The sequence below is a fragment of the Bipolaris oryzae genome (assembly GCF_000523455.1).
Source record: "Bipolaris oryzae ATCC 44560 unplaced genomic scaffold scaffold_142, whole genome shotgun sequence".
In the NCBI taxonomy this organism is placed as follows: Eukaryota; Fungi; Ascomycota; class Dothideomycetes; order Pleosporales; family Pleosporaceae; genus Bipolaris; species Bipolaris oryzae.
In genome coordinates this window covers 41,918-66,171 of record NW_006911418.1, presented here as the reverse complement: position 1 = coordinate 66,171, position 24,254 = coordinate 41,918, and the positions used below count along the sequence as shown (strand labels likewise).

Genomic DNA, 24,254 nt, shown 5'->3' with positions numbered 1-24,254 from the left:
GGTGGATACGAAATGGTACTCGGGTAGTTACCAGGGTAGTTACTACAACACCGTTCATCTATAATACTTGCATTAGAACCCGTCTGTTTTACAACAATAATTCTTATATTCATAAGTCCCTCGCGGTCTAAGGTGCTTGATTGTATTGCGCGGCTTCCTTCCTTCCACCCTTCCTCACAGCGGGCACAGATTTGACATCTTCTTTGACTACGGATCTTCACATTTTATGATCCATCTCTGACATAGTCCCTTTGCACATAAATTCAACAAAGATGTCTGCACCCAGTGTTCCCATTGCCATTATTGGCATGAGCTGCCGCTTCGCTGGCGGCGCTACCGACCCCGAGAAACTTTGGCAACTATGCGCCGAAGGACGAACAGGTTGGAGCGAAATCCCAGAGGACAGATTCAAAATCGACGGCCACTACCATCCTCGGCCGGACAACCTCAATACAACAAACGTAAAGGGAGCATGTTTCCTTGATGAGGACGTTGGCAACTTTGACGCCACGTTCTTCAACCTTCCCGCCGAGACAGCTGCAGTAAGTATCACCATCCGTTCACTTTTACCATAAGTACTAACGAAAGAATAGTGCCTGGATCCCCAGTTCAGGCTCATGCTCGAGGGCACCTACGAGGCCTTCGAGAATGCAGGTCTTACCATGGAGGACGTGATTGGTTCCAACACATCAGTCTACGCAGGTTCCTTTTTCAAGGACTACCACGATGCTGGACTTCGCGACGTCACAACACTGCCGCGTTTCTTTCTTGTCGGTGTCGGCTCTGCTATGGCATCGAACCGTCTTTCTCACTACTTCGATTTACGAGGAGCTTCCATGTCCATTGACACCGGCTGCTCAACAACTCTCACTGCGCTACACCAAGCATGCAATGACCTCCGCAATCGCGAGTCCGACATGTCCGTGGTTTCAGGCGCCAATCTCATGCTAAATCCCGACATGTTCATCACCATGTCTTCTATCGCACTGATCTCCAAGGACGGTCGGTCTTTTGCGTTCGACAGCCGCGCGAACGGTTACGGTCGTGGAGAAGGCGCAGCAACCATTGTGTTGAAGCGTCTGGATGATGCCATCCGCGATGGCGACCCAATTCAGTGTGTTATTAAAGAGACTGGTCTCAACCAGGACGGAAAGACGGAGACAATTACTACTCCCAGTCAAGCAGCGCAAATAGACCTGATGCGACGCTTGTACAAAAAGGCTGGGTTAGACCCGAAAGACACGGGCTACTTCGAGGTAATTGCCATCATCCACCCCTGAATGCTCATGACTAACCTTGCCCAGGCCCACGGAACCGGAACACCAACCGGTGATCCCCTAGAGGTCGGCGCTATCGCTGCCGTGTTCAAAGACTCAAGACCAACCACTACCCCGCTACCCATTGGTTCGATCAAGCCCAATGTCGGCCACACTGAGTGTGCATCTGGTCTCGCCAGTATTGTCAAGGTCGTCAAGGCCATCGAGAAGGGACTCATCCCCCCGGCGGCAAACCTAGAGACCATCAACCCCAAGTTGAAACTTGGAGAGTGGAACTTGAAGGTAAGTGTCCCACCAGTCCCCTCTATACTCGCAAAATCATGGAAGAATGCGTATTAACATGTGTTCGCCTTGCAGATTCCCCGCGCTACTGAGCCCTGGAATGCATCCCTTCGCCGCGCCTCAGTCAACAACTTTGGATACGGTGGCGCGAACTCCCACGTCATCCTCGAGAACTTCACGCCTGCCGAGCGTTCCTTTGGCAGTTCCTCTTCCCTCCCGTCCAAGGTCTACGTCCTCAGCGCTAAAGATGAGCACGCTGCTAAAGCAATGGTTTCCAACCTCCGGGACCATCTTGAAAATGTCACGGATAGCATCGAGTACCAGAACGACCTCGCATATACCCTCGGAGAGCGTCGTTCAGCATTCCCTTGGGTAGCAGCAACCTCTGCTTCTTCTATCTCCGAACTCATTCGACTTATTGATGCTGGAAAGATGAAGCCAAAGCGAAGGGGCGATGTCCCAAGAATCGGCTTTGTTTTCACGGGTCAGGGAGCCCAGTGGTGGGCCATGGGACGTGAGCTCATTTCTGCCTACCCTGTCTTCCGCGAGACACTCCACGAGGCCGACAAGTACCTTCGCGAGTTTGGCGCCCCATGGAGCTTGATTGAAGAGCTTTACCAGAGCGAGAAGACGACCCGAGTCAACGAAGCCGCTCTGGGCCAGCCAGTGTGTGTTGCTGTGCAAATCGCACTGGTCCGCTTGTTGGAGTCCTGGGGCGTGAACCCATCGGCGGTGTGCAGTCACTCCAGTGGTGAGATTGCCAGTGCCTACGCTGCAGGTGTCTTTGATCTCCGCAGCGCTATGGGCGTAGTCTACGCTCGTGGTTTCCTTGCTGCCGACGTGGCAAAGTATTCCAACCTTGGTAAGGGTGGTATGATGGCGGTCGGTCTTGGTGTCGACAATGTACAGAAGTACGTTGAGCGTGTCACTGCCGGCCATGTCCTTGTTGCATGCCAGAACAGTCCTTCAAGCGTAACCATTTCCGGAGACATTGCCGGGATCGATGAGCTGGAGACGATCCTCAAGGAGGCGGGAGTGTTTGCACGAAAGCTCCAGGTACCTGCGGCATACCACTCCCACCACATGGAGCCCCTCGCAACGCCCTATGCAGACTGGCTGAACGCGAATATCAAGCCCCAGCCAAAGATGCGTGACATCATCTACTCTTCGCCCACCATTGGTGAGCGCATGACAAACGTGGAAGAAATCGGCGCTGCGGACCACTGGGTAAGGAGTCTTACACAGCCAGTGCTCTTCGTTGAGGCTTTCACCAACATGTGCTTTGCTGCCCCAGGAGAGCCTAGCGACGTTGACATGGTCATCGAGCTTGGCGCACATCCCGCTCTCTCTGGCCCTATCCAGGACATTACAACGCTTGATGCTTTCAACGGTTCCACAGTTGGCTATGCCAGTTGCTTGGTACGCAAGAAGAACGCTGTCGACACCATGCACACGCTGGCGTGTGATTTGACCCACAAGGGTTTCCCACTGAAGATGGCCGCAGTCAATCTCACCACCCAAGGCCGAGTACTGACCGACCTTCCAAAGTATGCCTGGAATCATCAGCTCCGTCACTGGTACGAGCCACGCATGAACAGGGCGCATCGCATGTTGTCTGAGGGACCTCACGACTTGCTTGGTTCCCTTGTCACTGGTACCAACCGCATCAACCCTTCTTGGCGCCATGTCATCAAGCCTTCTTCTATGCCCTGGATCACCGACCACATGCTTCAGGGTACTGTCGTATATCCTGGAGCAGGTTTCATCTGCATGGCTCTTGAAGGTCTTCTCCAAGCTCAGCAGCAGACTGACAAGGTCATCACTGGATACCGCCTGCGTGACATTGACATGCTTGCTGCACTGGTCATTCCAGAGGGCGACAACGGCATTGAGGTTCAACTATCACTCAAGCCATGCGGAGATAAGGCAATCTACGCCAGGGGCTGGAGAGAGTTCCAAGTCTTCTCCGTTACTCACGACGACAAGTGGAATGAGCACTGCCGAGGTCTCATTTGCATCGAGTACGACGGCAAGACCGCACCCAAGGCCCCTGTGGCTGTTCGCGAAAAGAGGGAGTACAGGACTCGTGTCAGCCCATCAGATGTGTATGGCTCCATGCACCGTGTGGGTATCCAGCACGGTCCCATCTTCCAGAATCTCAAGGCAGTGCAAGCTCGTCCTCAGGGCTCTCTCGCAACCATTGAGACTAGGGACACGGCTTCCCTGATGCCGTACAAGTTTGAGCACGAGCACGTCATCCACCCAACAACCCTTGACACCGTCTTTCAGGCAATCTATGCAGCACTGCCTGCTGCCGGAGCTCATTTGCCATCCGCACAAGTCCCACGTTCCATCAAGAACTTGTGGATCTCGGGAGGCATCAAGCACGGCGCTCCCAACACTTTCAGTGCTTTCTCTGAGGTGCGCGACAACGACAAGCAGGGTTTCAGGGCTGCAGTCACTGTCGTCGATGGTGCCGAGGGAGACGTTGTCATCACTATTGAGGACTTCCTCTTCCAGTCGATTGGTGACGCTCTTAATAAGCGCGAGCCATGCGAAAACGACAAGTTCCTCACTCCCCAGTGGGTTCCGGATCTAACCATGATGAAGCCAGAAGCCATCAAGCAAAAGTTGTCCAGCGAGCCTGATCTCGTTGAGCTGCAAGCTTTGGCCGATACCAGATTGGCATGCTCTTGGTTCATCAAGGATGCTCTTGCGTCCATCACTCCTGAAGAGGTCAGTGGTCTTCAGGAGCACTTCAAGCGTTACCACGAATGGATGGAGTCTCAAGCTTCAGCAAATGAGGTCGCTTCTGTTACACAGGAAGAGAAGGCCTCGCTCATTGCAAAAGTCGCGGCTGTCAGTGCCAATGGAGCCCTTGTTTGCAAGGTCGGACCACACTTGGCCGATATCCTGTGTGGACGCGCAGCACCGTTGGAGTTGATGCAAGAGAACCACTTGCTACAACGCTTCTACACGGAGTCTCTCAACCTCGACCGCAGCAGGAACCAACTTGCAGAGCTTGTTCGCCTGTTCGGATTGAAGCATCCTCGTGCTAAGATCCTCGAGATCGGCGCGGGCAGCGGCAGCGCAACTTACCCTGTCCTCAAAGCCCTTGGGGTCGAGGATTCTCTCTGCGCTTCGTATGATTTCACCGATGCCTCCGACAAGTTGTTTGATGCCGCCGAGGAAAACCTCGCAGCATGGAAGAGCATCTTGTCGTTCCGCACGCTCGATATCCAGCAGGATCCTTCTGGGCAGGGCTTCGAAGCCGGATCATACGATCTTGTCATTGCCTCGCAGGCACTGCACAAGACCGGATCCGTCGACGAGACTATGGCAAATGTGCACAAGTTGCTCAGGCCTGGTGGCAAGCTAATCGCCATTGAGCGAACCAACGACCAACCAGACTTCCACATGACATTCGGCCTGCTATCTAACGAGAGCCTCGACGACGAGGAGCACCGCTTGTTGACTCCTTCTTTGACAGCCGAGGCGTGGAATGACGTGCTCAAGAAGAACGGCTTCACTGGACTGGATACTGAGGTCCGTGACTGCGAAAGCAACGAGGCCTATGCTTACAGCGTCCTGATGTCCTCCACGGAGACTGAGGCCCCCTCATACCACCAAGAGGTTGTCATTGCGATCCCTACGCTGAGCCCACCCCAGGAGTGGCTGAAGAGCTTGACTGATGCTGTTGGTGCCATCACCAACTCCCAGCCCACTGTCCAGCCATTCGACAACCTCGACTGCGAAGGAAAGGTTGTTGTCTTCCTTCCTGAGGTCTCAAGCAAGCTTCTCGTCAACCCCGGAGATGCGCAGTTCGAGGCAGTTAAGAATGCCTGCATCAAGTCCAAGGGTCTGCTTTGGGTCACTCAGGGTGGAACAGTGGAGAGCGCCGATCCGTTCTCAAGCTTGGCTTCTGGTTTCCTTCGTATCCTCCGCCTCGAGTACGTCGGCAAGCTCCTCGCCACCCTCGATCTCAACTCCAAGGCAGAGGTCTGGTCCGCTTCCACTGTCTCAGCCGTCAGCAGCGTTTACGCCGGCCTCTTTGCCAACCCCGCCGAGAACAAGCCCCGGGACTTTGAGTTCGCTGACCGCGACGGCATCAACATCCTGCGCTACTTCAAAGACCATGCCCGCAACGATGTCTGGTTCCCCGACACTGACGAGGCAAACACCACTGTGCTGCAGAAGTTTGTTGACAGCTCTGTCCACCTTACCATCGAGAACCCTGGACATCTTGAAAGCCTTGTGTTCGCTCCCAGCGCCGACAAGTCAGGCATCGAAATTGCGGCCGATGAGATTGAGGTTTCTCCTCAAGCTTTCGGTATCACACCTCGCGACATTGGTGCTGCAACCAACACTATCCAAGACCGAACCTTGGGCTTCGAGTGTGCTGGTACAGTGACTCAAGTCGGTGCGAATGCAGCATCTGAGGGCTACAAGGTCGGTGACCGTGTCGCAATCGTCATGGATGGCGAATCTGGCAACAGAATCCGTGTCCCTTGGACCAGTGCGGTACAACTCCCAGCCGCCATGGGTTTCGAGCTTGCTGCTGCTCTTCCAGTTGCATATGCAACGGCCTACATCTCACTCATGGATGTAGCTCACATCCAGAAGGGAGACAGCATTCTCATCCACGATGCCGGCTCTGCCATCGGTCAAGCCGCTGTTTCGCTCGCCAAGTACGTCGGTGCAGAGATCTTTGCTACAGTCAGCGACCCCGAGCACAACAGTTTCCTCAGGCGCGTCATTGGCCTCAAGGGAGACCACATCTTCCCAAGCACCGACGCTGCCTTTGCCACCGCCATCCAGACCAGGACCAATGGCCGCGGTGTCGACGTCGTCCTCAACACCCTTGAGGGATCTCTGCTGCACAAGACTCTTGAATGTGTTGCTCCTCTCGGTCACTTCTTCGAGCTTGGAAAGAGGGATCTCGAGCAGAACAGCCGCCTGGATATGGGCGCTTTCGCTCGCGGTATCACCTTCTCCGCAATTGATGTCACCATGCTGGCTAAGCACAAGGGACGCCAGGTGCACCGCGCCTTGACTTCTACCCTTGACCTCATGAAGGCGAGGAAGATTCGTGGTGTACCGATTTCGGTGCACGACATCTCCAACGCTGTCCAGGCTTTCCGCAGCGCTCAGTCGAGCGGATCGCTTGGAACAGTTGTTCTTTCAGTCAAGCCTGAGAGTACTGTACCGGTATGTATAACCCCCATTCTTTCACATGAATCCTCGAGTTCATTTGCTAACATTCAAACAGGTTGTCCGCCAGATGCCCACTGTCAAGCTCCACGCCGACGCATCCTACGTCGTCGTCGGTGGCTTCGGAGGTATCGGCCAGAGCATCTGTGTCTGGCTCGCTGAACACGGAGCCAAGAACCTCATTGTCCTCTCTCGAAGTGCCAATGCCGCTGACAAGGCCGCTCCTCTTCTCAACGACCTGAGCAACCTCGGATGCCAAGTCAGGGCCGTCGCCTGCGACATTGCCAACGAGGACGATGTCAAGCGCGCCGTTGAATCCGTCAAGGACCTGCCTCCCGTCCGCGGTGTGATCCAGGGTGCCATGGTTCTCCGCGACTCGATTCTCGAGCAAATGTCCCTTGCCGATTACACGACCGGTCTGCGTCCCAAGGTACAGGGTACCTGGAACCTACACACTGCCTTCGAATCCGCTCCTCTCGACTTCTTCGTTATCCTCTCGTCCATCGCCGGTATCATTGGTATCGCATCCCAGTGCAACTACGGCGCGGGTGGCGCCTTCCAAGACGCACTGGCAGCGCACCGCACCAGCCGCGGTCTCCCCTGCGTCTCCATCGACATCGGCGCCGTCAAGAACGTCGGATACGTCGCCGAGCACGATGACACGCACAACTACCTCAAGAAGCTCGGCCACATGGTCCTCTCCGAAGGCGATGTCCTCAAGTCCCTCGCCTGCGCCATCACCTCGCCCTTCGCCACTCAACTCGTCTTCGGCATCAACACGGCACCCACCAGCGCCCTCTGGGACGAAGGCCCAGCATCTCGTGACCTGCGCTTCTGGCCCGCCAAGTTCCGCTCGTCGGGCGATGAGAGCGCAAATGCTGGCTTGGCTGATACCCTCGCCGGCCGCATTTCAAGCGCCACCACGCTCGAGGAGGCTGCTACCGCCGTTGCCGGCGAGATCACCGCTAAGATTATGGACATCTTTATGATTCCTGAGGCTGAGGTGTTCCCGCATAAGCCCATGGCGGACTTTGGTGTCGACTCCCTCACCGCGGTGGAGCTGAGGAATACGCTGGCGACAAAGGCTGGGGCTGAAGTGTCCATCTTTGATATCATGCAGGCGCCTAGTTTGAGCGCTATGGCGCTGTCGATTGCGGCCAAGAGCTCGCATCTTAAGTCGTCATTGGTTGTTGCTGCTTAAGTTTGATTTTATGTTTGATTGTATGATTTGTGTAATGTCTGTATGAAATAGCTTTCTCTGTTTTTACCTTAGTTCTCGGGGCTGGTGGAAGGGGGCGTTGTTTGATATAGTACCTTGGTCTTTTGATTTTCATATTAAATGTCAGAGATTTCAAAACATATCGACGTGCATTTGAGGTTCAGTGATCATCCAGTGAGATTCGACTTCAGCAGTGCAAAAAAAAAAATAGCGAATGAGCTTTAAACAAGGATACTTGTTATACGTACCAAAGTTCATGGCATGTGAGGCGATATATTCCTATATACAAAATAAAATATAAACAAGAAATTGCCGAAGCAAAAGAAGGCGTTAGCATATGTATGTAAACACTCAGCGCAGCAGGCCAAAGCATTTACACCACAGGCCAACCACTCGAAAAGTTAATCTTGTTGATACCAAACTTCTTCTGGCCATCGGCGTATCCAATACGGGTATCAACATAGTGGTAGTAAAGCACCGGACCCAGCTGGGGGTCGTAGTACACACCCTGACCGCCCGGACCGTAAACCCAGCCGTGAGATTCCAACACAGTAGTACCGCCACCGCGAGTACAGTCAACACCGTTCTTATCGACAAACCCGCCCGTAGCGCTAGTAGACCTGCAGACTTGAATCTTGTACTCCTCGCCGGGGGCGGGCCTGCTGGCATCGAAGGCGCAGCACTTGCCGACGGAGAAGAAGAGGTAGTGGTATTTGCCGTTGAGCGCGATAAAGGGAGCTTCCTGGGCGTGGGTGCCCTCGGGCTTGAACGCAATGTTGGTTACGGTTGAGGAGCTGGTTTTGAGGGGTGGGTTGGTCATGCCGATGCTGAAGAGGTCTTGCCAGAAGGAGCCAAAGGACATGACGAATTTGGAGCCGTCCCAGTAGAGGGCGCCGTCGATGGCGTTGTAGTTTTTGCCGCTGCTGGACTGGATGCCTGTGGAGCCGAGGTCGTTCCATGTAGAGAGGTCTTTGCTGGTTGCTACGCCGATGGCGGAGTTTTGGCTGCCGAACGAGGATACGCTGTAGTAGAGGTAGTATGTGTCGCCGACCAGGGTCACGTCGGGGGCCTGTAAGGTATGTTAGCCGGGTGTGGAGAGATGGCGGTGTTTCGGAATCGAACATACCCATAGGTCATCCTTGCCAGGCAAGTTGATCTTCGAACCCGCGGGAATGGCAGCACCCTTGTAAGTCCAGGGACCGGTGATCTTGGGCGCGGTATGGATGGCGATCTTGCCGCCAGTCGAGAAACGGAAATAGGTACCATCGGCACGGCGAATGAGGGCGGGATCGTGGGCGTTGTTGCAGATTCCCGTGCATTCCATGGGGTTGGCATAGCCGTAGACTGCGGTGACTGCAGAAAGCAGCGAAGCAACAAGGGAGTAACGCATCTTAGACAGCCGGCGTAAGACCAGAAACAAGCAAAAAGAATGGGGATGTGAAGAGAGGGCGGTGGACGAGCAACAACTACAACAGCAGCGTCCAAGCATAAGATATATAGTGACATATTTTTAGTCTGTATTCAAGGACTTTGACGGAATCTAGAAAAGCGGGCCCCTAGCTCACAATGTTGAATGAGAGGGTGTTATGCGGTGGGCTGTTTCGTGACTGGTGGAAACACCGAACATGGCCTTTGAGATATGCATGCTAAGGACAATCTAGTTTACTGGGAGGAAGGGAAAATAAATGGCGTTTCACGTTTGGCCAGGCTAGCGGCGTCTGTGAATGGTGGCTTAGAGAAGGGTGTGGGTTATGATAGGCACGGGGGGATTAGGCCCCGCAGAAGGTCTTCGGAACAAAATTGAACCAATGGGTTGGGTGTGTGAAACCCGCCCGGACCAGTATACATTACCGCATTGGGTATGGTCTCGGGTTTCGTCCTGCCTCTTTGGGCTACTACGCCCGCTGTCCCGTCAGGAACACGAGGAACACGTGATCGGGCTGGAGAGATATGCACTGCCTAGGTGCCGGAATATCTCCTTCTTGCAAACTGTAAAATGCATTATCCCCCCAAGCGACTGCAGCCTCCCGCCGAACAGTTGCACATCCTTCCATTGCGCAACCTCGGGCGGCGTCTGCGTATCTTTGATCGCCATGCACTAGTCTTTCTCGCTCCCTCGGCCTTGTTTAGGCAAATTCCCCGTCGACTACTGAGAAGACATGCCATCGTGTATGCAACCTTGAGGCCCTTGGCTGAAGACACCAAGACGCGATGTGACGACGCCGTTCACCTTAGTTTCGCTTCCAGTACATACTATCACAACCACCTGCCTTTTCTTCAACAATCTCGGTCCGGCTTTGAGCAATGTGCTTGAGCCGAAGCACATCTCAAGTGATGTATGGACGGATGATTATGTGTAGTGAGAGGAGACGGCGTACTTGAAGCCACGGTGGCATGTCTATCAAGCCGCCACTAAAGCAATGGACGAGGACCTGTATGGGCTTCCAGCAGCCTGATGGCTGCATCAGACGACGATGTTCCGTAGCATCCGTATGCCCCAACATCCTAGATCGGCCTCATACTATCACAAATCCCATATCCCAACGCCATCAACAAAAACTTAGAAGCTACCCTCCCGCCTCACACAGTATCACTTGATGCCCAACACATACCGAGCCAAGTCGCCGTCTCTCCATGATTACTCGGTTACCTTCCGCGTCCGTTCCGCCTTGAAGCTTTGTCTGAAAAGCATACAAAACATAGTTACGAGCACAGTCAGCAGCAACGAGTAGCCGCAGCCTCCCGATGACGTAGCCCCTGTTGAGCATGATTCAACGTAAATACATACGTATTTCTCAGTGTATTCTAAAAAAAATTAATGGTCCGATTTATCATCGTATTGTCCTAGGTGAGATTAGACAGGGAGATGTATTACATAAAACTCATCTTACCCCAATCTCACTTCGGAACTCCAAGTACTCGTAATTGACGAGAATAGTATCTAGATGCACGTATCAAATCTTCGAAGGGGAAAATGAGTGCCGAAGATATTATTCATTAATGATAATTATCATTACACTAAGACGCGCTTACTTGTTAAGCCTCTTCTCCCTCTCAGGGTCCCTCCACCACTTACACTGCTCCATCCGAATCGCCACACCCTCATCCTCCATGTATGCACCCCCTTGATCCGGAGGACTAACAACCAACTGCTTACTTCCCGCGCCCTCGTACTTCTCCCACACCGCAGCGTTGGCAACACGGTGCGTGTTTGGATCACCGCTGACGACGAAGCTCGCCCAGTATGCGCTGTAGAGCACCGAGATTTCTGGAAACTGCGTGCTGAGCTGGCCGTTGAAGTAGAGCGAGTCGCTGGCATGGGGTATGCCTTTGTATGTTGGCGAGAAGTTGGGTGTGTTCCAGCGTGCCTTGTAGACGGGTGCGGAGGCAGAGGAGAGCACAACGGCGGTGTCCTGAACGGGGCAGATGTATGAGTAGTCTCCGTATGCGGCGGAAAGACGCTCGAACTGGTCGGAGACGTAGCCCAATGTGCCCGGTGCAATCTTTGTGTTAGGGTACAATCGCTCTAGATCGGCAAGATCCTCGGCGTTCAGGCCTGGGGTGAGGGTTTCCCAAAAGTTGAGGTATTCGGCATCAGTGCGTAGATCCTGTGGTACGAAAGCTTTGCCTTCGTCGGTGGTAGAGGAGATGAGAAGAGGGACTTTGAAAAAGGTTCCCTCCTCGCCAGACGTCGAGCCGCGCTTCTCAAAGAGTGGTCCTGGAGAAACAGGCTGCCAGGGCCATGTGATGTTGTAGTTGTGGGCGTTGTAGATTGACGACGAAATGAACTGGATATCACCCACTTCAGATGCCTCCAGGCACGCAAGCGCTTCCGCGGTGGGTGATTCAGGGCAGTTAAGGTAATCCATAAAGTCTGAAACTTGGCGCTGGTAGAGTGGATAGTCGACACCCGGGAATGCACGTGCAGTCGGCGAACCAGAAGAAATGGCAGCCTTGCTGAACAGTGGCTTGCCAGCATCCTCAGCATAGTTGTGGAAGAGATGAATGCCAACAGCATGGCCGCCAGCACTCTGACCACTGAGCGTGATTTGGTCCTTGTCGCCTCCAAAGTGGTCAATGTACTTGTGCAAAAACTCCAGCGCCATCTTTTGGTCTCGGATCCCTAGGTTCAAAAGGCCTTCTTCTTGCATAAACTTTGCGGGGAGAGTGCCTAGTGCGCCAAGGCGATACTGCACTGTGACGACCATGAGAGGCTCCGTGCTTCTCTCAACAAACGTGGCACCATCGAAACTCTTGTGAGAACCAGAGACAAATGATCCGCCATGCAAGTAGACCAAAGACGGCAGCTTCTTCTCCATGGAGACGCCAGATGGTCGGTAGACGTTGATGGTGAGGCAAGCTTCAGACTGTCCCAACGAGCTGTACATGTTCTGGAAGCAAGCCGGTCCATTCGCTGTCGCATCTTTTGTGCCATCAAAAGGCGCGGGCCAGGTAACTGGCTTGAATCGGCCTGATCCAACCGGCTGCGTAGAGTACTCGACATTGAACCAAGCATCTACAGGCCTGCTGAAAGTCTCCGACTTCTTGAAATCCGTCAGGAGCTTGGTGCCTTGGAAGCTGCCATATCCGGGAAGGTTGATGAGTAGAGACTGGTCTGGTGTCTCTTTGTTTGGAGGACTCGGCCGTTGTGGCGTTCCTGGCTGTGGCAGGGCCGGAGGATAAGTTGGCCTCGCATAGGTGAAGGCACCAAAGTACCAAAAGAGAAACACCGTGCTACTCGAGAAAATCATGATGATGGCGAGCCTCCTCTTCGCCCATCTCGGGGGGAAACGGCTTGCCTTTATAGTGTTTTCTTGCTCCGGTACCGTCGCTGGTAGTACCGCAGCAGATGGTCCAGGGAGTCGGTCCGTCATGGTTGCCGATGTGTGCTGCAGGGTGCCAGGGAGCAGGTCACGCAGAGACTGCGGGGCTCCAGGTTCGAAGTAGCTACTACTGCGGATAATCTGCGGCCAGAATAGCGTTTGTTGGCGCTAGTTGAGGCGGTGGGTGGTGCGCGATGGGCAAATCTGGTGTTGAGTGTGGAGAAAAGGCATAGGGCCGGCCAGTATGACGTTGCCAAGCCCCGTTAGGATCGTGTCCGAGTCAAGTACATATCAAGGTCGAGCCCAGTCTTGCCGGGAACAAGTGCCATCTTTCATTCTAGACAACCTGTTCCTGAATTAAAAAAAAATTCAATTGGTCCCATATATCTCGCTACAGTAGAGACCGAAAGTACCGCGGATTGTGGATGGACCACGATAGCGCAAGAATTGGTACGGTTGCGCCATCCATGCTTGTCTTCAGCCGGACATGTCTTTATTTTTCTCACCCACCGATGCATCTTACAGCCGGAAGGGAACTAGAAATCTGCATCAGGGGTCCTATCTCCGTCGGTAGAATATACATATGCGCGTGACCGATATGCATGCAGGTAGCAAGGTCAAGACTATCTATTAGACCGCCTGCACCCCGCAACACTAGCGTATAGTAATCCAGCCACCAAAAATTTGGTTACTCTGAGCGGCCATTATTCTGACGCCGATGAAAATAAACTTTGGTCCAACTCAAAGCTTCGCATACTTTGTCAGGCTAGACTCGATGTACATGCATTCTAGATTCCTTCCTTTTCAAAAAGAAAATAATCACTCATACCAAGGGCTACGTACTACTACCTGTTCTTTTTTACATTCATTGTCCCAGCTCTGTAAATTCCTTCTCCACCGCATCCGCCATATCCGCCAGCGTGTCAAACTTCCACGTATATACCGGATCATCGCGGTTCCCCATGACAGCCCCAGGTCTGTAGATCCACGAACTCTTGATGCCCATATCCTTGGCGGGGTGGTGATCGTGATACTGCGACTGCGCCGTCTGCAGCACCTCGTGCTTCTCCACGCCAAATTCCTCCTTGACATGAGCAAGCATGTACTCAAAGTTCCGGGGGTCAGGTTTGTAGGATCCAATGTCCTGGGCCGTGTATACAGCGTCGAATTTGTAGCCCTTGAGCCCGTTTGCATTGCCTCTCTTGAACGAGTCGTGGTCGACATTGGATAAGACGACTAACTTGTAGAACTTGGAGAGCCGCTCCAGCGCAGAAGGGATGTCGGGGAATCCGGGCCAGTCGCCAATGCTTGCACCAAACTTGACGCATTCTTCTTCGCTTGGTTTCTCCAGCCCGATTGCTTCGCACAGCTCAGGGAGGACCTTGGCAAGTACCTCGGAGTACTTAAGGTGGCCTTGTTCCCTCTCGACGCGAGCTTCAATCTCGTGCATGGTTTTCAAGAGTTGCTTACGGTCAATGTTTTCTTTGCCAGCTTTCTTCAAATGGGGCTCAAGTCCAATCAAAGCACCCCTCTCCCAATCTATAAGCGTGCCATAGACGTCGAATGAAAGGAGCTTGAAGTCTGTGAGTTTGGCCATGCTGACTAGTCGCGTTGGATGACTTGTGCAGGGACGATATAGTAGAGTCAAATTAATTCACTAGAGGAGTTGAGTATGACTTGGAGAAGGATGAGAAGTTGCTTTGATGACTATAGGCGATGCGATTCGACAATATATATACTTGGTGCATCTTGTTGTTGTCGTTGTTTGGAGGCACTTGGGTAACCCCACTTGGAGGCATGACGTTGGCGGTGGGGTAACGCCCAAGATAACACGCCCTTTGGACAAATACGGTACTACATGCGGGACTACAACACGGGGAATGCACCGACAGGTAGTGAGTGTAAGACAAACGCTGTACACGCTTTTCGTGCATATCCGAGCAAAATGTAGATCGCTGACGCGTAGGGTTTAGCAAGGAACTCTGCTGTGACTCAACAAGCTGCTGTAAGACCACTCATGGTTCAAGATGCAATCTAAAATTATACTAAATTATTTGGCTTGGTATCCTATCGTAGAGTCGGTCCGATACTGGTTCTACAGAACTACTCTGCATGGACAAATTAAACCTTCATTTGATACGGCAAATTTCCAAGCTTTGACTCCAGCACCTCCTTTGTCAACTTCCACACATTTGCCTGCAGCTTCTCGTCCAGGGCTTGCTTCGATGGCGTTGTTACCTTCTTATCAGGAACAATGTATGAGTTCTGGAACCGTTAGCATAGTAATCCAAACAGGAAGAAAATCCCGAGCCATCCCATCGCCCCTGGTATAGCGACCTCAAAAAAACAATGCATCTAAGTTTGGATGACTCACCTGGATCTGATCCTTGACAATATCTGGCGATGCCGCCGCAAACAGAGCAGGTCGACAGCCTTCAGCCACTGGGTCCTTCATGAATGGTCGCACAGCATTCACGCCGACCTTGCCAAGCGTGCCGTACGCTTCAATAGCTTGATTCTGTTGATCGGTCAACACACCTCCAGGGTGTGTTGCGTTGATCCACGGCAGACCCAAACTGTTTGTAACCTCTCCAAAGTCGCCCGCCTTAATGTGGGAATAGAGTTCGCGAAGGAAGAGAATCTGTGCCAGTTTGGTTCGGTTGTAGAGCTTCGTGGGGCCGATATCCTGGTTAATCTCATCGATTGATTCAAACTTCATGCTCGAGTCTGCGCCCCTGTGAAGGTCGGACGACTGGTGTACGATGCGGGAGTCTGACGTCTTTTGCAAAATGGGCAAGAGCGTGAGTGTAAGGTGGGCTTGTGAGAAGACATTGACCTGCATGTGACTGTCTAGGCCATCGCGCGTTTCGTTGTACACTCCAACACCGAGGCCAGCATTGCAGACCAATGCGTCGAGCCTGTCGAGCTCCTTTGCCAGTGACTTGGCTACCTCATCCACCTGCTTCAAGTCTTCCAGGTTGCACTTGCGCCACTCAACCTTGCTGGCATCGCCCCATTCCTTGAGCGCCTCTTGGGCCTCTTCAGCGTGGTCTTCCTTGTTCGAGAGGAGATATATCTTGGCCGGGTTATGTTGAAGGAGATGGGCAACGATGCCATAGCCGATACCAGCGGAGCCGCCTGTTACGACGTAGACCTATCTTGAATCAAAGTCTGAATCTAAGTATGCGCTATGTGAATGGGGTCTAACCTTTCCGCTAAGGTCTGGAATGTCGGTGTTGGGGTCGAAGGCGCTCCCGATTGCTTTCTTGATGGTGTCCATGGTGTATACAGTTCGATATGTTGGATGTTTCGTGAATTTTTGTTTAGTTTGTTTGCAAAGAAATACCCAAGCTATAGGGTTTTGTATAGCATATGGTCCACCAAGACGTTGCATGTCATGTCGTCATAATGATTTGAACTGGCGTAGGTACATTTCCGACTATGGTAACTAGGCGTCGCATCAATTTAACATACAATATGTGGCAGGTGGAGCTAAGGCATTGATGTCCTTCTACAAAGCGCTGTATCTTGCGCAGCAACGCGTTGTGAACATTGCATATTTAATTTTCGTGCATGTTGGTGTTTATGAACTAATCATGTAATATCGCAACACATGCGATGCAGTTTACTACATATAAGAGACAAACCGCTAAGAAAGCGCTTCGAGAAAATATCCTACTATCTTGAGATGATGCATAGCCTTTCCATTATGATGTGAGGCGTCGCATACGAAAACATGACGTGTTGTGTCGCCAGGGTACGTGATGCAGGGCAACCTCGCCACTCAACTCAGACATTTCGTTTTGGTTCAGTTCAATCTTCAGAAAAAGTAGCATGTCATTTGTAACTAAAGCGCATATTCCAACGCAGTGACTCTTGAATGAATAGCTAAATTCCAAAAATCAGATGGAAACGCACGTGTCTCTTGTCTCCATGGACAACATATTAGAGAAGGAGAAAAGGAGTATTACCATTAAGACCAATATCCATCATAACTTCATCGATCCAGTTCAGCTCACCCACTAACGCCTTGATAACGAACCTTGCGCATCAACAATCCAGAGTGGGGTATATATCCAGCCAGCCAGCGCAAGATCATTAAAGTTCCTCGTCCAGATTACCCCAGCGCCAGTAAGGCCCAAACGGCCAGAAGAGAAAAAAAAGGAAAACCTGCAAATCTCCTAATCGTACATAATCTTACACCGTACATATTACAATGATAAAAGAAGAAGAGCGAGCAAACGGGTCTGCTCGCCTGATGAATCCAGTCCCAGAAAAAGCGTGTCTCGTAAAAGAAAAAGAAGGAGAGAGACCTGTCGTCGGGATCCAGAAATAGAGGTAAAGAAAGAGAGTAAAAAAAAGGGGGGTGGTGGTGGTGTTACAACTTCCTTCCCCCCTCCAACAACACACCCCCACACAAGGTCTCATCAAAAAAAGAATCTAAGAAAAGAACCCTCTCCCTCTCCCCCCAACCTTGGGACTCAATGGCCCAAAAAGTTTCACATCGGACCCCATCTTCTTCACAAACACTAGATACGCCTCCAGCGCCTCCTCCTGAGTCTCAAATGTCTTATCGCGATTCATCCACATCTTGAGGTACTTGTCTGCACCGACATCTTTGAGGGCAGCGTACCAGCCGCCCGAGGAGCGCTGGCGGAGCTGGATGGCGAGGTTTTTGCCCTTGAGAGCGGTGATTTTACTGACTTCGCGCATGCAGGCTGCGCGGAGGTCGTCTTCGTCCTCTGATTCTTCGTCAGAGGAGCTCGAGTCTTCGTCTGAGGAGGAGGCGGAGTCGAGGGAGGAGGATGAGGAGGTGCGTTGGATTTTTGGGCGCGAGGTGGAGGAGGTGGTTGTGCGGGAGAAGAGACTTGGGCGAGTGGCAGGTTTTCTGGGCTCGGGGGCGGGTTTGGATTCGACTTTCTTCTTTGCGACGACTTTGGGTTCTGGGGCCTTTTTCGGAGTGGGTGCGATTTTGGCGGTCGGAGGGCTTTTTGAGCGCGATTTCTTGTCGCTTGGTTTTGAAGACTTTTCGGTCTTTTCTTTGGAAGTCTTGACTGACTTCGATACTACAGAAGCAGATTTCGCTGACTTGGATGTAGTTTTTGATGGCGTTGGCGGCGTCACCTTTGCTGGTGGTGGCGCCGCTCTCGCCTTGAATTGTTCAAATGGGCTCGGCCATGAGCCTATAGGCTTTGGTGTCTCCTCGACCGGCGGTGGCGGCGCACTCTTCTTCGACTTGGGGTCGGTTCTTGAGGGCCTTGCGGGTGTTTTTGGTTGTGATTTTGGTTCTGGAGTCGACTTGGCTGTTGCTGCTGCTGTCGCCTTTATCGGAGCGCCTCTCCTACCGGTTGCAACTGGAGGTGGAGGTGGAGTGTCGGGAACGGCGGCCTCCCCGAACAATTGTCGTGCTCGGTCCTTTACACTGGGAAACATGGTGTATGTGCGGCCAGGATGTCCTGACTCGATCAAACAGTGCGCTCACTCAGTCGAAGCAGTGTAAAGTATGCAATTGATGTTGCCCAGTGTCAGCCTTACAGCAAAGACCGTGGGAGATCAAAACAGTGCGTAATGGGGGACGCGAAGACAGTGCGCAAGTGATGGAGACATAAATGGAGACCTCGGGACAGGATACATATCATTCTGGCAGCCTAGTCGAGTTACTAGGACAAGCCACGGAGACGCATCGGCCACCATGTGAGCAGCAATCCGTTTTCAAAATAAGTGGAACATCCTAGCAACCGCTTCTAGAACGCCTGCTCGCAATGCGGGAGTTGCGGTTCCAACACGCAGAGATGGTTGCAAGTAGTGGGATGCATGGCTTGTCGCGTGGGACGCCGCATGACATGTTCACACGACTCCAACGCATGCGAACGTTTTTTTGCTTTCCCCGCAGCTCTTGGGAAAAAAAAGCCCACGAGGACGACAATGCGACGAGGAGAAAAAAACAGGCGAAACGATGGAATTGCGAGAGTTTAGGGGGGCGAGTGAATGAATGAGCCACCGCGGCCCCCTTTCCTGGTCGGAACACCGGCCTAAGCGGGAAATTGGCAACGGGACGAATAACGGCGCGGCATTTGCTCCCCGGTTTCGAGATTGACCCGGACTCTCCGCATTGTTGGATTCCTGGATCTCCGGGGTCGTTGTCTTCGTTCACGTCTGGTTGCGATGGGAGAAAGGCGGTGGGTGTTGGTAAGATGGATCATGCACGTCAGTCAACGTGCATCAACGGCATCGGCATCTGGTTTAGCGGGCTCCACTCCTATCGCCTTAGCGCATTTGGTTTGCAAGTCACGTTGCGTGTCGTCTCGTGTCTCTCGCGATAGATTCGCATCAGCCGCCCAGGCCTCGTATGTCCCCAACAATGCGCTCTCACCACGCGGATGCAGGGGCCTCTCCCAGCACCCCATGAGCCTTACCTACGCGTCCCAACGAATCTGCCTCTTCACTTTCAGTGTGTTGTTATTGTCATTGTTATCGTTGTTGTTGTCATTGTCTTCTCTCATCATGACAATCAGTCATGTTGGACAGCTCTCTCACTACATGTAAACATCTTCTTGCGCTAGAAAGGTAAAATCCCGTATATCATCATGTCTCATCTCATCAATGCACGCCTACGCCTGCGCGCTCACAGGCTTAATCCCCACCTCTGTCATCTTTGTCTCTTCAACGGGGCTATCCGCCCTCTCTACCACATCCGTAAGGCCCAGATACTTCAAATTAGCTGCCCATCCCAAGTCCTCACCAAAGTAACCCTTCATAACCTCGACACCGTACTTGATGCCGTTGGTTGGGTCGTACGTCAGACACTGCTTACCGACAGCCAGACCAATGACTGCGTCCCAAGCAGGCAGCTCCGTCGTCGCGTACTGCTCCGAAGAGGAGTCCAATTCGGAGTTGAGGATGGCGGAGTAAATGTTTTGGGCGGCGGCTTGGCCCATGACTGTTGCGCTGCCTGCACGCTTGATGCCGGTCCACGCAATCACGTCGCCGACGCCAAAGTGCGAGGACGCGTTTGCGATTGTGTCTTTGAACATTAATGATTGATGTACCATGACTTCCTTGTCAGCATTTAGACATTCCGCAGGTAAGATGTCAGTGGTAGGTGTGCCCTTCTTTGTCGAGTCAATGACAAAGTCTGCGGTGATTGTTTCGTTGTTTGCCAGTGTGACGGTGTACTGGCCATTTGGCATATCAGTGATGGTAGCCCGGCTGCCGAGACGCAGAGAAACACCCTCTTCCTCGAGAAGAATCCTTGCGCGCTCCTTGACTTCTGCAGGCAGGGGCTCTGATGAGAGGACTTCACTCCGCGAATGTACCAGTGTGACGGCAATTTGCGGGTAGTAGGACTTGATCTCAGCGGCGAACTCGACTCCGACAGCGCCGGCGCCAATAACAACTACCCTTCTTCCCTCGTACTTTGACGGGTCTCCACCAGTAATCTTCTCAATAAACGCCTTTCCATCTCTTTGATACTCCTCAAAAGTCCCAGACTTTGGCACAGCGGGGAACGGTCTCTTCAGCCCTGTAGCCATGACAAGGTAGTCATATGCCTGCTGTTGCACCTGGCCATTACGATCGCACCACTCGGCAACCTTGGCTTCAGGGTTGACATTCTTGACGCTTCCATGCCTGAAATGTAGATTCGGCTGCTTCAACTCATTTAAATGGCTGAACCTCTTCCACATATGCGCCGTGTATTTCGGTGTCACGTGGGCAAGTGGCGCACCAACAGAGTGGACTATCAAGAGGCTCAAGCATTAGTCATGCTCTGATAGTGGCAAGGAGGGTGATGGTGGGGGGTTGGATTTGACAGCGGGGTCCAATTGCATACAAGTCAAGCCTCGGCTAGAAGAGGGGGGTAAAACGCACAATATCCATCACGCTCATCGATAACTGTAATCTCGACTCCTCGTCGACTCCGCGCGCCCTTGAAATCCGGGCCTGGGTACACGCTTTGCCGTGCGCGGCCCTGTGAGTATTCGATGAGGTTGAGGACGGCAGAGATGCCGCCGTAAGCGCAGCCCACGACGAGAACCCGGTGAGGGCCTGATGAGCTAACGCTGCTCAGGGTTTCTGTGAGCCTCATTGTGAAGGGGTCTTGATCTGATAACGGCAGGGTCGTGGGGGTGAGCAAAAACGAGGCTGTGAGGAGAGGGGTAGGAGATGATCTGATTAGATTAGGGATGACAAGGCGGACTGTCTGCTTCTTATTGCTAGCAACACAACATGTGAGACGCTACACCGACATCGGAAAAGACACGCAGTTGACAGCACGCCGATGGCTTGTAGTCTCCACGGACGATCCACTACCACTGTGGACTTGAGAATAGGAGATGTGATTGGTGACGGGACTGTCATCTTATCAGATCCGAGAGTTGGCCGACGCAAATTTTATCAGATGCCCCACTTTACGGATGAGACTATACCAGACATCATGTCCTGCCAAGGTATTCAATACGGGCTATGCCCCTCAACGACGTTCACGATTAGCTGGAAAACGTTAGACGCCAATCCTGTATTACCGAACTGACCGCTTGTTCTACCGGCTGCCCCGGAACCCCAAGTCATCGGTCTGATATACAGCTTTCCAATGTGAAATGTACATGTTCATACGTAGTATAACTAATTACTAGCTGCTCTGGCTAACCCGGTCACTAAACAACTAGAAGAGATTTTAGTTCACGTCACATAACTCTGTAGACATAGACACCATCTAGAATACAATAGTTCTCATCCTAAGCACAGCTTCAAAAAAAATAAGAACACATCTTTTATAGAACCGACTAGTTCGCATTCCCTCTTTCAAAAACCGCAATCTGAACTAATCGCAACATAGCAGCCCAAAGCCGCAATTACAAGAAGAAAAAATATATACCTCTGAAATTACCGCGCAACCTATTTACTCTTCACCGTCATCATCATCATCATCCCCCTCCTCTCTCCCCCACCCTCCCAAGAGTCACTCCCCCTTAAACCCTTCCACCAGCACAACCGGCCCCTTGTATTGTTTCCTCGCTCGGACTGCGTAATCGACTCCGCTAATAATTGCGACAGCCCCAAACATGACAACAGCCCAGTTAAACGACTCGGGCTCCACAGGCGTAGATTCAGGCCAGAAGCACCAAAAGAAGGCGTGGGTGGAATACAGGAAACCGCCAATGTTGACGGGAACACCCCATTTACCGAGGGACCAGCGACAGGAGGGCAGGAGTTCCGGGTGCACGATGCGGCGGTAGAGGACGGCGCCGATGGAGAACATGTAGGTTATCATTAGGGCGACGACGTTGAGCGAAATGACTGGGGTATCGTTGTCAGCATAGCGTACTGGCTAGGGGAAAGAGGGGGGGGGGGAAACGTACTAGCGTTAAACGCAACATCCGAGCCAATATTAATAAAACTTAGAATAATCGTTAGACCGCACGTAACGGTCACTGCGTTTGCAGGGACCTGGAGCTTCGGGTCTACATGGCCGATCCAGCTGCTAAAGGGGAGACCGCGGTCGCGTGCAAAAGCCCAGGTCTGGCGGGAGGTGGAGAGGTTGTAGGTTAGGGTTCCGGCGAAGATGAGGACGGTGGGGATGGCGTTGAGGGCGATGACGCCGCCAGTGGAGACGGCTTGGGCAAAAACCCACATGTGTGGGTAGCCGGTTGCGTCGTCGAGGGCGGCTTGGACGTCGGTAATCATGAACATGTAGCTGATGAGGAAGACGACGCCAAGCGCGCCGTTCATGATGTAGGCGCCGATCATGGCGCGGGGAACCGTTTTACCTGCGTCTTTAATTTCTTCGGCCATGTGGGCTGCGGAGTCGGAGCCTGTAACTTAACGTTAGTGTTGTCATAGAAGCGATTGACCTTGGAGCTAAACGTACAGATGCAGGCGTAGATGGCGGAGAGCTGGCCTACCATGAGTGCCAGGCCAGTCGAACTCCAACCGCCACCGTTGGTAAAGTGTGTAAATGTCACTTCGGCAGTTGCTCGTGGTGACAAGACCCAGAAGACAATGATAATGGCCAGGAAACCGAATACGTGGATGACCAACATGATGTTCTGGAAGACGGGCATGAACTTGGAGCCCCAAATGTTCAGTACCCAGACCAAGAGGGTGACGGCAATAACCATGAGTGTTCCTTGCCAGTTGGTAGGAGAGTAATCTGGATACATGGCAATGGCCGAGGACTGGATCAGTGTTCCCACAAGAAACGGTCCGGACGCGGTACCAGCTTGCCATGACAGAGTCGACATCCATCCGATGAAGTAGCTGAATGGCTTCTGGACGCTTGGAGGCGAGAATTCCGAAACCCAATGGTACTGTCCGCCAGCTGTTGGCGCCATGGATGCCATCTCAGCCAGCGATAACATGACGGTGCTGAAGCCGAACCAGGTCCATACGAAGCTCCAAATCAGGCCAGCTGGGCCTCCATCAACGAGACCTTGGTAGGTGGCACTGCTACTGTCAAACTTGTGTCCTTAAAAGCGCTTACATATAGTCACTCACGTCAGGAGAACCTCCCATGTACCCTGCAATATGACCGTAAAAGCCAGTGCAGAAAGCGGCCGATAGTTCCTCTTCAACTCCTGCACCTTGCCCATGCGCAACATGTCGGCCTGATCCGCCCTCGTGTGTCCCCTCAGGGAATCATGATACTCCTCGCTCTCGCCATCATCCGCAAAGCCAGGACGATGCGCTCGCGACTCGAGCGCATTCTGCTTGTCCATGCCACCGAGCGGTTGGTTCTGGTAAGCAGCCATGACTAGCGGTTTTGGCACAACGGGGTTTCCCAGCGGCGGCGCCAAGGGACCAACACGACGGCCTTTTAAACAAGCTAATGTAAATATGAGGAAGGTTTGAATGAAGAAAAAAAACAAAGGCGAATCAAAAAACAAGGAATCCCGAGGAGGAAAATCCCGAGAGACTGGGACTCGGGAAAATAATAATCACGCGAAACGTTGAAAGTAGGTAAGAAGTAAAAGGAAAAAAACAAGAGATCTAAACGTTCTGGCAGATTGGGTAGCGCATTAGTTTGACAAACGGGCTGGCTGCTCGCTGAGACAGACCTAGGCCCTTTCGCCATCAAAACGGTGGCTTGCCTCTCTGCCGCTCCTATAGCACTGGGCGTGGGGCTCGCTAGGCTGAAATGCCCTTGAACCCAATGCCGTGAGAGCCATCTTGGTATGCACATGTGTATGGACAAGGGAGGGGAGGGCCGGCCGCACGTTGAGCATTGGCGCAAAGGAGAAGAGCGACCGGCCAGCCAACAGGAGCCCCGCGGCGGAGCTGTCAGATGCGCGCAGCGTGGTGAATGGTTCGAGGACGAGTCGGTCCGTTTTATTGGCAAACCTTGCTACCACGCGGGCCGCTTCCTCATCCGGGGGCTGGGATGCTTGGCGCTGCAAATATGCAGGAGAGACGAATGGAAATTTGATAAGCAAAAAGTAGCGGTCA

At 52.7% G+C, this 24,254-nt stretch overlaps 8 protein-coding genes across 8 annotated transcripts; 1 reads left to right on the top strand and 7 right to left on the bottom strand.

Annotated features, from left to right (window-relative positions):
* Positions 1 to 272: 272 nt before the first annotated feature.
* COCMIDRAFT_7963 (uncharacterized protein) lies at positions 273 to 7,971 on the top strand (the record flags this gene model as incomplete). The annotated part of the gene is made up of 5 exons (XM_007692810.1): positions 273 to 542; positions 594 to 1,256; positions 1,305 to 1,559; positions 1,635 to 6,767; positions 6,829 to 7,971. The coding sequence occupies 5 exons, from the start codon at positions 273 to 275 to the stop codon at positions 7,969 to 7,971; spliced, it is 7,464 nt and encodes a 2,487-aa protein (XP_007691000.1).
* A 391-nt stretch (positions 7,972 to 8,362) lies between these two features.
* Positions 8,363 to 9,379, bottom strand: COCMIDRAFT_7962 (glycoside hydrolase family 43 protein; the record flags this gene model as incomplete). The annotated part of the gene is made up of 2 exons (XM_007692809.1): positions 8,363 to 9,058; positions 9,116 to 9,379. The coding sequence occupies 2 exons, from the start codon at positions 9,377 to 9,379 to the stop codon at positions 8,363 to 8,365; spliced, it is 960 nt and encodes a 319-aa protein (XP_007690999.1).
* A 1,639-nt stretch (positions 9,380 to 11,018) lies between these two features.
* Positions 11,019 to 12,863, bottom strand: COCMIDRAFT_103441 (uncharacterized protein; the record flags this gene model as incomplete). Its single annotated transcript, XM_007692832.1, has 1 exon — positions 11,019 to 12,863. The coding sequence occupies one exon, from the start codon at positions 12,861 to 12,863 to the stop codon at positions 11,019 to 11,021; it is 1,845 nt and encodes a 614-aa protein (XP_007691022.1).
* An 814-nt stretch (positions 12,864 to 13,677) lies between these two features.
* Positions 13,678 to 14,409, bottom strand: COCMIDRAFT_103414 (uncharacterized protein; the record flags this gene model as incomplete). The annotated part of the gene is made up of 1 exon (XM_007692831.1): positions 13,678 to 14,409. The coding sequence occupies one exon, from the start codon at positions 14,407 to 14,409 to the stop codon at positions 13,678 to 13,680; it is 732 nt and encodes a 243-aa protein (XP_007691021.1).
* Positions 14,410 to 14,933: 524 nt separating this feature from the next.
* On the bottom strand, positions 14,934 to 16,092 carry COCMIDRAFT_103382 (uncharacterized protein; the record flags this gene model as incomplete). The annotated part of the gene is made up of 3 exons (XM_007692830.1): positions 14,934 to 15,077; positions 15,187 to 15,966; positions 16,021 to 16,092. 3 exons carry the CDS (start codon positions 16,090 to 16,092, stop codon positions 14,934 to 14,936), a joined length of 996 nt encoding a protein of 331 aa, XP_007691020.1.
* A 1,160-nt stretch (positions 16,093 to 17,252) lies between these two features.
* On the bottom strand, positions 17,253 to 18,245 carry COCMIDRAFT_28912 (uncharacterized protein; the record flags this gene model as incomplete). Its single annotated transcript, XM_007692816.1, has 1 exon — positions 17,253 to 18,245. The coding sequence occupies one exon, from the start codon at positions 18,243 to 18,245 to the stop codon at positions 17,253 to 17,255; it is 993 nt and encodes a 330-aa protein (XP_007691006.1).
* A 1,178-nt stretch (positions 18,246 to 19,423) lies between these two features.
* COCMIDRAFT_28911 (uncharacterized protein) lies at positions 19,424 to 20,898 on the bottom strand (the record flags this gene model as incomplete). The annotated part of the gene is made up of 2 exons (XM_007692815.1): positions 19,424 to 20,550; positions 20,682 to 20,898. 2 exons carry the CDS (start codon positions 20,896 to 20,898, stop codon positions 19,424 to 19,426), a joined length of 1,344 nt encoding a protein of 447 aa, XP_007691005.1.
* An 873-nt stretch (positions 20,899 to 21,771) lies between these two features.
* On the bottom strand, positions 21,772 to 23,560 carry COCMIDRAFT_103427 (uncharacterized protein; the record flags this gene model as incomplete). Its single annotated transcript, XM_007692829.1, has 4 exons — positions 21,772 to 22,109; positions 22,172 to 22,624; positions 22,681 to 23,255; positions 23,307 to 23,560. The coding sequence occupies 4 exons, from the start codon at positions 23,558 to 23,560 to the stop codon at positions 21,772 to 21,774; spliced, it is 1,620 nt and encodes a 539-aa protein (XP_007691019.1).
* Positions 23,561 to 24,254: the final 694 nt, after the last annotated feature.